General features: G+C 53.2%; 1 protein-coding gene across 6 annotated transcripts in view; it reads left to right on the forward strand.

Moving 5' to 3' along the window:
• Positions 1-14,731, forward strand: part of KLHL29 (kelch like family member 29) — a 326,752-nt gene that overhangs the window by 306,647 nt on the left and 5,374 nt on the right. For all 6 annotated transcript variants that reach the window (XM_043917266.1, XM_043917268.1, XM_043917263.1 and 3 more), the window contains 5 exons: positions 2,669-2,871; positions 3,990-4,249; positions 8,485-8,683; positions 8,826-9,008; positions 9,217-9,397. In XM_043917266.1, coding sequence (XP_043773201.1) covers positions 2,669-2,871; positions 3,990-4,249; positions 8,485-8,683; positions 8,826-9,008; positions 9,217-9,397 — 1,026 coding nt within the window. The remainder of the gene's footprint in view (positions 1-2,668; positions 2,872-3,989; positions 4,250-8,484; positions 8,684-8,825; positions 9,009-9,216; positions 9,398-14,731) is intronic.

Here is a 14,731-nt window from a genome sequence, read left to right on the forward strand (position 1 = left end):
CTCCATGACATCCCCAAGTGCTCCTCTGTGGCCAGGGGGAATGGTTGTTCAGCTCACAGTGTCTGGCATCTGGCCCCGGGGACCTCCAGCCACTCCCCACAGATCCTTTGCTCAGTGGCTGACTCCCCTCCACAGGTGGCCCCCATGGCAGGGGAGTGCAGGATGTGGGGGAACAGAGCCCTAGCTGAGCATCACAGGAGCAGCAGTCCTTGGACAACACCTGCCATGGTCGACATCCCCCTGTGCCCCCCTGGGCAACCCTTGGCTCCTCGGCCATGAGGCAGCACCGTGTCCCCAGGACCCTTTCCTTGGCTCAGACTCTGGGCGAGACAAGCATCTCCCCACAAGTTTAACCACACAGGTCCCACCAGACCCATCACTTGGGGCTGTGGGCTCCACTGGCCTCCCATCTGCCCAAAACCCCTCCACACAGGGTGACTCCATGGTCCTCAGAGTCACGTGTCACATGCATTTCAGTGCATGTGTGTGCATGCGTGTGTGTGCATGTGTACATCCTAAAGTCCCACCTCAGCTCCTCTCTGATTTTGTGCTGAGAGTTTGCAGGCAGACAGGAGAGCTGGCCAGATAGGGGGAGGCAGCGGGGGCTGGGAGCCTCAGGAGAAGGGGAGTGGCCCTACTTTGGCCTCATGAGCCCTGCCCTGGCTGGGGCCCAGTGTGACTTCCCCAGAGCATGAAGGGCGGTGTTGGGGGTGGAGGGGGGCAGAGAGTGGAGGTAGGAATGAAAGCAGAGTAGAGTAAGAGTTTGACCAGTTGGCTCCTGAGGCCTGGGGTGTTCAGAATGTCTGTGGTTTCAAGTGATTCTATAATAAACCATTTTTATACTTAACAAAGTCACCCAAGCATGGAAATCCATCCTGACAGCTGAAGACTAGGTGTGTTAAGACACTTAAACACTCACACAAACTGTGTGTGTCTATGGGCTTGAGAAGGAGCTCTGCTCAGATGCTCTGTCTAGCCTACACCTTCCCACTCAGGTTTCTGGGCCTGCCCAGGACTTGTGGCAGAATAGATGCTTCAGGCCCTTGGTTGGATGAGCCATTTTGGAGGGGGACCAGCATGGTACCCTGGGAGGAGGGGCCTGGATACAGGCTCACAGCTTCACCTGTTCCCCCCTGGGTCATGTTTGTGTTGCAAAGGCCCTGCGAGGCCAGTGCCTAACCAGAGAGAATGTTGTGCTCATGGTGGCATTTCAGTTTCTGTCATGTAGAGCAGAGTCATCGGGAAGGCATCTTCCAGCCTCTGTCACAGAAATGCTCCACAGGACTCTAGACCTCATCCAGTCCAGTCTTCTTGTTTTGCAGAAGAGGAGCCTGAGGGCCAGAGAGACCAAGGCTGCCCAGCTGTGGGTGGCAGAGCTGGGGCACCCAGGTCCCCTTATGCCCAGCTCACACAGGAGTTGGCCTCTCTGGGCCAGCCTGCTTGCTTGCCTGACACCTCCACACCCCCAAGGCCAGCCACAGGGGCACCTAAGGGGCCAGTCACAAGAGTCTGGGCCCCTGGCCTCCTCAGGGTGGGGTGAGGGACAGGGAGAATGCAGCGGTCATTTCCCAGTCACGTGGCTGAACGCAGCCCCAGGCAGGACCAGGCTCAGTGTGGGAACCAGGACAGGTCAGAGCAGCCAAGACCGGGTGCCAAGCCGATCCACCTCTGATAACCCTGCCTCCTGACTCTTAACATTCTGGGTGTTTCTCCTCCTGGTCACTTCTCGATTGGTGTTATTTTTGCTTCATCTTATCTGTTTCCTTCCAGGTCCAGCTTTAGGGCGCGGCTGCCAAGCCTTAGGAGCCTTTGCAATGGTTTTGTATTTCTGTAGACACCAGATATAAACATATTTATATATTTGTGTCCCTCCCCCGCTCCCCCCAGTTCACAAGCCCGATGCACACTCTACACGCAGGCCACTCTGACCTCTGACCCCGTGTTCCATGTGGCAGGAGGGCCCCGCCCCGGGCCAGGTCCTAGGTCATGGCTGCTGGCTGTCTGTGGCGGAAGTCCTTGGTTGTTCCCTTCCCCTCCTCCCGGCTCTAACCATTCTGTCCGTCTATCTCGTCTCGTCCTCAGTTTCAAAGCAATGTCATGAAGGGCTTCCTTTCCATGCCTAAAAGGAAACAATATGCTTTTGGGGAAAGAGGAGGGGTTGGAGTCGGGGTTCCAGGGTGGCTTGGGGCCCTCAGTCTTTGGAGTGATCAAGGGGTCGGCTGTGATCACAGCCGGTCGGGAGCCTCAGTCACTCTGGAGACTCTCCCATTTGAGGCAGACCAGGCCCCTGGGGCCCCGGACCTGCTGGCCGTGATTGGCAGAGACGCCGGGGCCAGCAGCAGAGCCGAACCGTATTGTTTCCCTTTGAGGCCAGTCCTAGTCCTCGTCCCCATCCACAGCTCATGCTTTTTGATTTGCATCTTTTTTTTTGCATGGACATGCCGAGTAGTGATAAGCAGGGTTTTCTGTTCTTCTGGGCGTCTCTGGTCAGACTCTTCTCTTTCAGATCCCGTGTCAGGTCGCTAGGTTCAGGTGTGTCATTGGCCGTGTCCCTTGAGTCCTAAAATGAAGGGCTGTGAGCGAGGTGTGCAGGGAGACCCAGCCCTGTGAGGAGGCGGCGCCATGGCCGCGGGCCGGCAGGTAAGGACACCCTGGTCTCTGTGCCTAGGTCGGTGCAAGACGGCAGCCAATGCGGCCGGGAGAAGCTGGAACTGGTCCTGTCCAACCTGCAGGCCGACGTCCTGGAGCTGCTGCTGGAGTTTGTGTACACGGGCTCCCTGGTCATCGACTCAGCCAACGCCAAGACCCTGCTGGAGGCGGCCAGCAAGTTCCAGTTCCACACCTTCTGCAAAGTCTGCGTGTCCTTTCTTGGTGAGCCGCGGGGAGCAGCACCAATGAATAAAACATTCAAGGACTGAGTGGGGAGGGCCGTGCCAGGTCGTCTGGGGCTGCAGCTGGATTTCCCAGCAGATTTAAGATGATCATTCATATAACTGTGGGCAGAGGCCTTTGCTCACCGGTGGACAGAGGGGTTCTCTGCCTTGCTCCCCCGGGGGCCAGAGATGCCACACTGGGCCCACAGGCAGTCTTGTGAGAACAAATGGGCTAAGAGGCCTGTGTGAATGGTCTGTTCATGGGAGCCCCAGGCCCTGGCTTCACAGCCTTGTTGTCTAAACACTAAACCAAGTTGCTTCCATCAAGGGCTCAACCCAGAGAACGTGCTCACTTTACACTTTGGAGCTGCCCAGTTTGGGTGAGAGCAGGGAGCGAGAAGGGCAGAGATGGGAGTCTCCAGAAGCGGCCTGGGGGTGGAGTGAGAGAGATGGGGGTGGGGGCAGGTCAGGGGATGGCCAGGGGCCTAAGATGTGACTTTGGGGCAATGGACCATCTAGAAGAGTCAGGAACTATGACTCCAGAGTTAAGTCCACAAAGGTGAAGGGCCCCCTAGGACCCAGCCATGTCTAGATTAGAATCACCATTAGTTGGATCTCAGGAACCCTGGCCAGACTGACCCCAGGTCTGGAGGTCAGGTTGGGTGAGGCTGAGTCCCTATGGGAGATGGTGGGTGGGCTTATGAGGGGTGTTCCTGCTGTCATGACACTGAAGTAGAAGTCTGTGACCCCCAACTTGTCTGTCACAGTTACGGAAGACACCCTAAGCCTCAGTGTGATCCCTGCCCCCAGCCCAGGCCTCCTTTGTGCCCCGGCAGTGAGGAAGCTCTAAGCCTGCTGCTGACAACCCATACCTCAGTCTCAGTCCTTCTGCCGAGGGAGGCCTCAGGGAAGTCAGTTTGAGACGGGGCAGAGGAAAACCCAGAAAATGGGTGTGAAGTTCCAGGGACACAGGAAATGTGCTCATGGGGACTCTGGATGCTGAAGGCAGGTCACAAGGACATGGGCTCAGACAGGGGTCCAGAGAGACAGGCGACGAGAACGGGCAGGGACCCCTCCCCTGCAGTCAGCGGTGCTGTCCTGTGTTCTTGCCCCCAGAGAAGCAGCTGACAGCCAGCAACTGCCTGGGGGTGCTGGCCATGGCCGAGGCCATGCAGTGCAGTGAGCTCTACCACATGGCTAAGGCCTTCGCGCTGCAGATCTTCCCCGAGGTGGCGGCCCAGGAAGAGATCCTCAGCATCTCCAAGGATGACTTCATCGCCTACATCTCCAATGACAGCCTCAACACCAAGGCCGAGGAGCTAGTGTATGAGACCGTCATCAAGTGGATCAAGAAGGACCCTGTGTCCCGTGCGCAGGTAGGGCCCACCCCACCTGCCCCAGCTTGCGCCCCTCTCCCTCTTGGTGAGGGAGGGTATCTGGAGCAGGGAGTTGGGGCCGCCTATTCTAACCAGCAGTGGGAGCATGTGAGAGCCGGTGGGCTTGCAGAGGGAGGCCAGACCAGCTCACACGGTGCAGAGGGGTGAAGGGGGATGAGAGAAGAGAAATCAGGCACTAGAGGATTCTCGAGGGCTGGCATTGCACCTGCAGGAGACCCAAGCCAACCAAGAGTCTGCAGGGTCGAGCGGGCATCACCAGGGCCCTGCGGAGAGAAGGGTGTGCCTGAGTCAGGTGCCTTGGGCTCCCTCAAATGCAGCAGGAGGAGCCCCACCCCGGCTCTGGCAGTTGAGAGGGGAGGGAGCACCTGGACTGAATGGAAACCAGGCTGGAGACGGGAAACCACCGCTTGCCTGTCAGGAGGGAAGGCAAATCCCTTGGAAGGGACAGCTAGGGGAATGAGAGCCAGAGTCCAGAGCAGAGGGGTAGAGCAGGATCCCCAGGAGAGTCCCTTAGACACAGAAGGTCAAGCACAGCCCCGGGGATCTCCAGCTGACTAGGGAATTCCTTCATGGGGGTTTTAAACAGAGAAACCACAGGAACAAACATTCCTGGGAAGACCAGCAGGCTGCAGGGATGGGAATTAATTTGGGATCCCTGCTTTGAGTGGGACTGCCTGGGTTCTAAAGTGCTAGGAGCCCCCCCACAGTTAGTGCAGACACACAGGTGGCTCTTAGGAGAGCTCAGAGTCCACCCAGAAAGCACAGATGGGAAAATGGGGCAGGGAGACAGGAGCCCAGCAAGAGCTGAGGCAGCTGAGTGACAGATGACAGGGCCCACCTTGTTGCACATGGAGCAAGAAGAGGCACAAGGGAAGGAGGGTTGGGGCGGGAACTGGACCCACAGCATCAAGTGAACACAGGACGCAGAGATGGCTCTCCACGCCGGCCCCAGTCACTGGGCCAGGAGAAGGTGGTCCTCTGATCCACCAGGCGGAGATGGAGCAAGATTCATTTTCAGAGGAAGGAAGACAAGTTAGGCAACTGCAATAGTGACCACCACCATCTACCACATCCCCAGATCTGCCTCCAGCCCAGACCTCTGCCTTTGATTGTCTACAGGACCCCTTCAGCCAGTGTCTCCCAAGCCCCTCTCATTCACAAACCCCCCGACTTACCCATCTTCTTGGGTTCCTTATTACAGTTCTGCCCACTAACCACGGCAGAAACCGGGTCCTCCCACGCCTTCTCTTGTAGCACAGCTACACAGTGCTGCCATGGCTGCCTCCTCTTACAAGGGCCAAGTTCTCTCTCCTCATTCCAGGCCCTCTGATCTCATCAGGATGACCACAGTCATCTCCTGAGAGGGTTCCCTGCCTTCAGTCTCCTCCTTCCAAATCCATTCCCATCCCTGAAGCCTGCTGGTCTTCCTAGTAATTATGTTTGGTCCTGTGGTTTCTCTGTTTAAAACCCCCATGAGGGAATTCCCTAGTGATCCAGCGGTTGGGATTCCACGTTTCTACCGCAAGAGATGCAGGGCCATCCCTCGTCTGAGAACTAAGATCCCACATGCCAAGCTGCCAAGCAATGTGGCCCAAATAAAAATTTTTAATAAAATTTTTTAAAATTTAAAAAATTTAACTTCTCATGAGTGCCCTCATCTGCTCTGCAGGAAGCACTACACAGCCCTTAGCAAACCAAGCCTGAGGTCAGCAGAGGCCAGAACCCAGCTGACCTCTCCAGTCTCGTTTCTCCCTGTCTACTACTCAACCCCTCAATGGAAGCCTTCTGCATCCAACAAGAATAAACTCCATGTGTGTGCTGAGTCACTTCACTCGTGTCTGACTCTGCTAGACACAAATGGACTGTAGCCCGTCAGGCTCCTCTGCCCATGGGATTTTCTGGGCAAGAATACTAGAGTGGGTTGCCATGCCCGCCTCCAGGGGATCTTCCCAACCCAGGGATCGAACTCACATGTCGTGCATTGCAGGTAGATTCTTTACTGCTGAGGCACCAGGGGAGTCCCAATAAGCTCCATCAGTTCAGTTCAGTTCAGTCGCTCAGTCATGTCCGACTCTTTGCGACCCCATGAATCGCAGCATGCCAGGCCTCCCTGTCCATCACCAACTCCCAGTGTTTACCCAAACTCATGCCCATTGAGTTGGTGATGCCATCCAGCCATCTCATCCTCTGTCGTCCCTTTCTCCTCCTGCCCCCAATCCCTCCCAGCATCAGGGTCTTTTCCAATGAGTCAACTCTTCGCATGAGGTGGCCAAAGTATTGGAGTTTCAGCTTCAACATCAGTCCTTCCGGTGAACACCCAGGACTGATCTCCTTTAGGATGGACTGGTTGGATCTCCTTGCAGTCCAAGGGACTCTCAAGACTCTTCTCCAACACCATAGTTCAAAATCATCAATTTTTCGGCACTCAGTTTTCTTCAAAGTCCAACTCTCACATCCATACATGACCACTGGAAAAACCATAGCCTTGACTAGACAGACCTTTGTTGGCAAAGTAATGTCTCTGCTTTTTAATACGCTACCTATGTTGTTGGTCATAACTTTCCTTCCAAGAAGTAAGCATCTTTTAATTTCATGACTGCAATCACCATCAGCAGTGATTTTGGAACCCCCAAAAATAAAGTCTGACTCTGCTTCCACTGTTTCCCCATCTATTTCCCATGAAGTGATGGGACCAGATGCCATGATCTTGGTTTTCTGAATGTTGAGCTTTAAGCCAACTTTTTCACTCTCCTCTTTCACTTTCATCAAGAGGCTTTTTAGTTCCTCTTCACTTTCTGCCATAAGGGTGGTGTCATCTGCATATCTGAGGTTATTGATATTTCTCCCGGAAATCTTGATTCTAGCTTCTGCTTCTTCCAGCCCAGCGTTTCTCATGATGTACTCTGCATAGAAGTTAAATAAGCAAGGTGACAATATACAGCCTTGGCGTACTCCTTTTCCTATTTGGAACCAGTCTGTTGTTCCATGGCCAGTCCTAACTGTTGCTTCCTGACCTGCATATAGGTTTCTCAAGAGGCAGGTCAGGTGGTCTGGTATGCCCATCTCTTTCAGAATTTTCCAGGTTATTGTGATCCACACAGTCAAAGGCTTTGGCATAGTAAATAAAGCAGAAATAGATGTTTTTCTGGAACTCTCTTGCTTTTTCAATGATTCAGTGGATGTTGGCAATTTGATCTCTGGTTCCTCTGCCTTTTCTAAAACCAACTTGAACGTCTGGAAGTTCATGGTTCACGTATTGCTTAAGCCTGGCTTGGAGAATTTTGAGCATTACTTTACTAACGTAGGTCCTTACTGAGATAGGTCCCTCCAAATGCACCACCACGCTCTCTCAGACTCCAGTGCCTCTGTGTGTGCTTTGAATGGTCTCCTTTTCCTTCACCTTAGGCCTGGAGAAGTCAGCAATCCTCCCACAGCAGGCTCAGACATCATCCACTCTGGGGAGCCTCCTTTCCCACATCCCCACCACCCCTCACTAGACTCTTCTTTGGGAAGAGTCCTTTGATGTGGTCGATCCTCTCCCTGCCATGAAACTGTGTACATCTGGAGGCCAGAGACTGGGTCATACTTGGCCTTTGCACCTCCGAAAACAAACTCAGTGAATGGCATAGAGTCATCACCAGTACTTGTTTGTTGAAACTACAGTGATGAGCAAAGAGTTTGCCAGACAAGAGGGGGATTCAAATCAGTCATTGAAAAGTCTTCAGTTCAGGGGTGGTGTCCAGTGGGGTGCCACTCCAGGGGGTTGCTGGTGAGGGGGAGAGGCACAGGTTGGAATGGTCATGACTTGCAAGCTTAATGATCACCATCGGTTCTCCTGGGCCCTCCCACCCATTCCTGAGTTCCTGCCCCCATGCACACCTTTTTGAGGATCAGAATCCTCACTCAGTCCCCTGCAGCCTGGTATGAAACAGAGGCCCACGACCCAGGTGAAGGAGGAGGCAGGAAGGAGGTACTCAAGAGACCCCCAGGGTCAGCCCCAACACAGAGACCTCCCCCTGGGTTCCCTTCTCGCCTCCAGCTGCTGGGAGCTCCCACCATCTCTATCTCAGTATTGGCACTCCCAAGCCAAATGCAGATGAGAAGTATCCCTGCACTCAGCCCCACATCCCTCCTTTCTCCCTTCTCAATACGGCTCACGTGAGGTGGTGCGACCTTATGATCTAAGAAGATCCCGTGTCTCCTTGACCCCGCAGTATGCGGCGGAGCTGCTGGCGGTGGTCCGCCTCCCGTTCATCCACCCCAGCTACCTGCTCAACGTGGTGGACAATGAGGAGCTGATCAAGTCATCGGAAGCATGTCGGGACCTGGTCAACGAGGCCAAACGCTACCACATGCTGCCCCACGCCCGCCAGGAGATGCAGACGCCCCGAACGCGGCCCCGCCTCTCTGCAGGTATGGCAGGACCCGCCCCAACCCCCCCAAGGCAGGTGCCCTGTCGTCAGCCCGACTCTGGGTGGATCCCCCCAGGAGGAACAGACACAGACACTGACACCGCGTCAGGCTGTCCCAAGGGTGCCCCTCCGTGTCCCTGCAGGTGTGGCCGAGGTCATCGTTTTGGTGGGGGGCCGTCAGATGGTGGGGATGACCCAGCGCTCGCTGGTGGCTGTCACCTGCTGGAACCCACAGAACAACAAGTGGTACCCGCTGGCCTCACTGCCTTTCTATGACCGCGAGTTCTTCAGTGTAGTGAGTGCCGGGGACAACATCTACCTCTCAGGTGAGGCCCCCTCAGGGCTGGGCTGGGCACAGGGCACAGACTTCCCCTGGGTTCCTCTCCCCACATCATGGCTAAGGAAGACACAAGGCCCAGAAGTGTCTACTTTGCACGTGAAGCCTCCTCCCGCCCCCGGGGCTGGGCCTCCCAGCCGTGGGCCTTTCCTCACTCCCTGCCCACTCTCTGGACCTCCCTCCCGTACTGCCCACAGGTGGGATGGAATCAGGGGTGACGCTGGCCGATGTCTGGTGCTACATGTCCCTGCTCGATAACTGGAACCTCGTCTCCAGGATGACGGTCCCCCGCTGTCGGCACAACAGCCTTGTATACGACGGGAAGATTTACACCCTCGGGGGACTTGGTGTGGCAGGCAACGTGGACCACGTGGAGAGGTAATGAGGCCACGGTCATGACAGGGGCACCCTCTGATGTCCCCCAAGAGTTAGAAAGCACATCACTTCTACTCCTCAACCCCCACACAATTAAGACCCATTGGAAGCTGGACATTTAAAGGCCATAGTCCAGGCTCTTCCTGCCAGCAGAGGGAGAGGAATCAGGATGGTGGGGTGGAAGCAGGAAGAGTGATTAACTGCCCCGTCACTGAGACGGGACACTCTTGTCCCAATCAGGGGGTCAGACAAGCTGGAGGCATGAGATCCAGTGGTGAAAAAGCTCGGGGTGGGCCTGCTGCTGTCCTGACCAGGCAGTTAGGGATCTTACTAGGACTGGAAGCAGCAGCCCAAAGATATGCTGGGATGTCGGGCTAAGCAAGGGGCTTCCAAGGTGGCTCAGTGGGTAAAGAATCCGCCTGCAGTGCAGGAGACACAGGCAGATGCGAGTTCAGTCTCCAGATCAGGAAGATCCCCTGGAGGAGGGCATGGCAAGCCACTCCAGTGTTCTTGCCTGGAGAAGGCTATGGACAGAGGAGCCTGGTGGGCTACCGTCCATAGGATCACAAACAGTCAGACATGACTGAGCATGCATGCAGGACTAAGCTAGAACCATCATCCAAACGTGATTGCCATGTCCCTACCAAGTGGACGTGACACCCCAGGGACACTCCCTTCCTCCCTCCATCCCATACATCCTGGGAAATCTGCTTGTAGTAATAACACAGGAAAGGGTCATTGCACACAGGCCTGGCCAATTCTCTAGAACTCTCTGTGGAAGTCGTGTGTATAAAGCCTGCCCTCTGCTGGAAGTCCTGGGCTGGCTTCCTCATGACAGTTCTCAAATCTGGCCTCACTTAGAACAAAGATCTGGTACAGGCAGGAGGGCCAGTGGCTGGAGGGGGGCACTTTTCCGGGTAGAAACACTCTTTGCCTTTGAGCAACAGACACCTTGGAGAGAAGCTGCAGGAAGAGCTCCAACAGCTTTGTGAGTCAGCAGCAGTCAGAGGTACAGACCTGCTTTCCCAGGATCTAGTGACCCAGAGAGTGGCAAGTTAGCCTGAGCTGGCCTCCAGTTTCAACCCAGGGGGGGTCACAGCTAAGATTACTGGAGTCCTTTTCCCATGTTCTTCCCACACCCTAGGGGCTTCTAAAACGGCTCAGCAGGTAAAGGATCTGTCTGCAATGCAAGAGCCTCAGGAGACTTGGGTTTGATCCCTTAGTCAGGAAGATCCCCTGGAGGAGAACATGGCAACCCACTCCAATATTCTTGTTTGGAGAATCCCATGGACAGAGGAGCCTAAGGGCTACAGTCCAAAGGGTTGCAAAGAGCTGGACACGACTGAGCACACTCACAGGATCCCACAGCCTAGCCCACCATCCTGGCCTACAACATCGACTCCCACGGAAAGCACATCTTCCCCCCTGTGACAGCTTATTGTTTGTGGAGTCACACAAACCCCTCAATTTGTCTTTTTCCCTCGGTGGCTAATTGGACATTTGACAAATGTTACGGCAGAGACAGATTCAGAGTGACACAGGCTCTGGATGTTCACTGTGGGCTTTTAACTCCCCCAAGTGGAGCCCAGAGATGGCTCAGTAACATTTAATTGTCATATTGATTTGGAGATAATGGGGAATCCCTGTGTGATTATGAAGATATTAATACTGCTGTTGAACCTGGGTCAGCCCTGGTGCTGACAGCCTTCGGTGGGACCCACTGCACGCCCATCAAGCCCCAAGCTTTCTGAAAGCACCAGCTTCCAGTCATTTGTCATCCACTATAAACACATGAAAAGGAGACATTTTCTATGTAGGAGTAAACTGAGCTAGATCTGTCATCCTGTCTTGCTTTTGTCAGCTATTTTTAATCTCCTAAGATGCAGATTACTCATTTTGCAAACTTATACTTGTTGATAAATACGGGGATTTGTTCAAGGATCAAATGCACCAAGAGGGGGGACAGGCTCCACTCCCATTGGGCCCAGGAGCAGTGCTCTAATGCTCAGGAGCAGCCGATACCAGACTGCCTTGGTGGCTGGCTCAGCCTTTGTTCTTCTATGAAACATCAGCTGGGGCACAGAAGGAGCAAGACCCCCTGGGACTCCCGGAGATTGAGGAGCAGTCCAGGGCACGGTGCCCTGAGCCCTTCCCCAGCCCAGTGGTATCTGTCAACTGTCCTTGTAGGGACAGGAGGCAGACCTAAAGACCCCTGGGTGGAGGGTGCATGGAGGGATGCCCCTGGCTCCCCAGGGAACAGAGCTAGATCTCCTTTGGTCAATCTCTGTGCCACACAGCAGCGATGATGAAAACTTCTGGGTGACAGGAGGGTCAGGGGAATGGGGACAGACACGAGGACGCTTTGTTCCCCAGGAAGCACTAATGGTACAAATCACTCTTATATCGATAATGAATAAGATGTATGGCGCATGATAATTACATTACATTACAGCATTACAGGACTCGAGCAAGATTATATAATTATAGATTAAAACAACAGTGTCATAGACAAACCTGTATTATATCATTATATAAATAACCGGGTCTAATACTTTATGGCCGTATATTGTGGTAGCTGTGGTTACTGGATAAATGATAGCCGAGCGCCTCACTCTGTGGGGTCATTTGCATGTCATTAGCATATCCTTCCCAAGCAGGAAGCTGACAGATTGAGCTGATGGAGGGCTGGTGGCTTGGCAATCAGCCACTTGGAATAATGAGACCATTGCATTTGGCGGAAGGTGCCATCGTACCGAAAACCTGAAGACTAACAGCCACATCACTTTCCACTGTCTCCCAGCTCCTTGTGCAGGAGCCCTTTGGATCTCTGCCACATTGACTTAAAAAACAGATATCCAAACTTCTGACACTGTCCCAAAAGGCATATCTCCTATTTATTCCATCTCCTATTAGCCACATATCGTTTGTTTGGGGCCTCATTGAATCAGCTCTTGCTGCCCTTCAAGGTGCTGGAGCCTCTTCTCAAATCCCAAAGTCTGTGCCAGCTGGATGTCTCCACAGCCAGGGGCGCCTGCGAGGAAAGACCGTCTTACTGGGTCCCCAAGCTGTGACTGTGCGATGACTCATGCCCCCAGGAGGCTCACAAGGAAAAGTGTACCTCCCTGGAAAGGTGTGCCGGGGGAATCCCATGTGGTGGTGCAGCAAGCCCATGATGGAGGTCCCGCCTTGGGTCCAGAGCCCTCGAAAGCGCAGTGAACAGCATGGTGAGCTGTGAATGAAAGATCCAGAGAGAATGCTTGTGAGAGCAGCCCTCAGGGAACAACGGATAGACACAGCTGCCCCAGGAAGAAAGACCTCACCGATCCCAGTTCAGTGGCCAGTCTGCTCAACACCAAGTCTACTCTTGCCATAAGCTGCTACCTATTCTCATGATTTCCCCCGTCCTGCCTGGAACTCACATTGCATCACGTCTCCATCCTCTGAATTTGCCACTTTGTCCTGCACCAGACATCCTGCAGATGTGTTCAGTCCAACCCTTTACCATCTCCACACCTGCCCCCTAGAGCTGATTGCATGAGAAAATCCCATGATCTTGGAGTCTAGCTCCACTATGTATTGAAATCTTCCAATCTCTACTGGATCGTCACGGTACAGGGCATCTTTTCGAGTTTCCCTTGTCAACCACTTCTCCCACTCTCGAGAGTGTGTGTCTTCCACCTTCATTTCTCTCCTCAAGGCTCTGACCCTGCAGACTCCTTCAATACTTTACTCCTGCTTCACAGAGAAACTGGAGCCATCAATCAAGAACTCTATCCTCTTCCTGCCATCACTCTTGCACCTACCTTTACACTCATGCCATCCTTGCCTTCCTCTCTCATGCCTAAATGGCCACCACTTTCCTTTCCACTCTGGATCCAATCTGTATCCAGGTACCAGGAGCCCGTGATCATCAGCTCTCCCCTTTCTCTCATATATAAGTCATCTTTCATTATCCACTTGGCTCCTTATTATCATGTAAACACAATTAAACCTTCCCCTCCAAAAGTAAAACAAAACCCGTGCTGTGCTGGAGCTGGTTCATACTGGTTCATGGGAGCCCATGCTTAAATCTTCTGCATGTCAATATTATCTGCTACAAATATTATTAAAAATTAAGTCATATAGGGAATTCCCTGGTGGTTCAGTTGTTAGGACTCCATGCTTTCACTGCTGAGGGCATAGGTTCAATCCCTGGTCAGGGAACTAAGATCCTGCAAACCCACGAGTCATGTGGCAAATAAATAAAGTTTTAAAATAAAACTTGTCTTATAAACTTAGAATTAATTTAAAAACAAAGGCAATTCATACTCAAAACTCATCACTATCTAATTTTTTACTCCATTTTACCACTGCCTGCACTCTATGTGTCCACTGCATCTGAACATGAAGGAGATTCTGCATCCTGGGGTGCTACTGGGTCGCTCTTCCCAGCCTCACAGTCAGTGATGTCCTATTGGTAGCCTGAAATCAGTCATGAATTTACATCACAGAAATCAGCAAAGGCTACACACCAGGACTTTCTTCCCTGGAGAACTAGCTTTTTATAATTTATCAGCATATCATGGACAATACCTCTTAGCAGTCCCTTCTAAGTCCCACATTCTTGGCCCATCTTCCCAATGAAGTTTCACCCAAGAGATGTCTCCACCAGCCATTTCCACTGCTTGGCTTCCCGCTCCCTCCTCCACACACAAATAACCCTGCACTTCCTGTTTCACATAATGTGCCCTTGACACACCACCGGTGACCTGCTGGAGACTTCCTGATCTCCCATCACCTCCTCCATGCTGCAGCTTTGTCTCCTGTCACACCACCATTCCTCTCAGACCCCTCTCAGACCCCCTCTATAGGCCGGCATCTCCCCAGTGTCCTCAGCCCATCTTCACCCCATATTCCCTATGAACCTCCTTGCCTTCAGTTTCCATCTACATGCTGATGATCCCAAAGCTGAATATTTAATCAAGACCAAAATACCAATTGTCCCTACACATCCCCAAATTGTTACCCACAGATACTTTAAACTCCTCAGGAATAAAAGCCAAACTCATCCTCCTTCCCAAACTTTCCCAACTTTGGCTCCTTGTCCCATGAGTAGTAGGCATCCTAGGCAACTCCCCAAACTAAGACAGTGATTCATGCTGCACCGTCTCAGTTCTCCTCTCCTTCTGTTCCCACCTCCTTCTTTGGGCCAGGCCACTATTTCCCCAGTTTTCAGTCCATAGGTGGGTATATTTCAGTCTGTGGGAGATGCCCAGTGCAGGACTGGGGAAGAAAAGAGTGGGGCTGAGAGGGCCTGGAAGCTGGGGAGCCCAGTGTGAGTAAATGAAGGAAGACAAA

Source organism: Cervus elaphus, chromosome 11 (genome assembly GCF_910594005.1).
Source record: "Cervus elaphus chromosome 11, mCerEla1.1, whole genome shotgun sequence".
Classification (NCBI taxonomy): domain Eukaryota; kingdom Metazoa; phylum Chordata; class Mammalia; order Artiodactyla; family Cervidae; genus Cervus; species Cervus elaphus.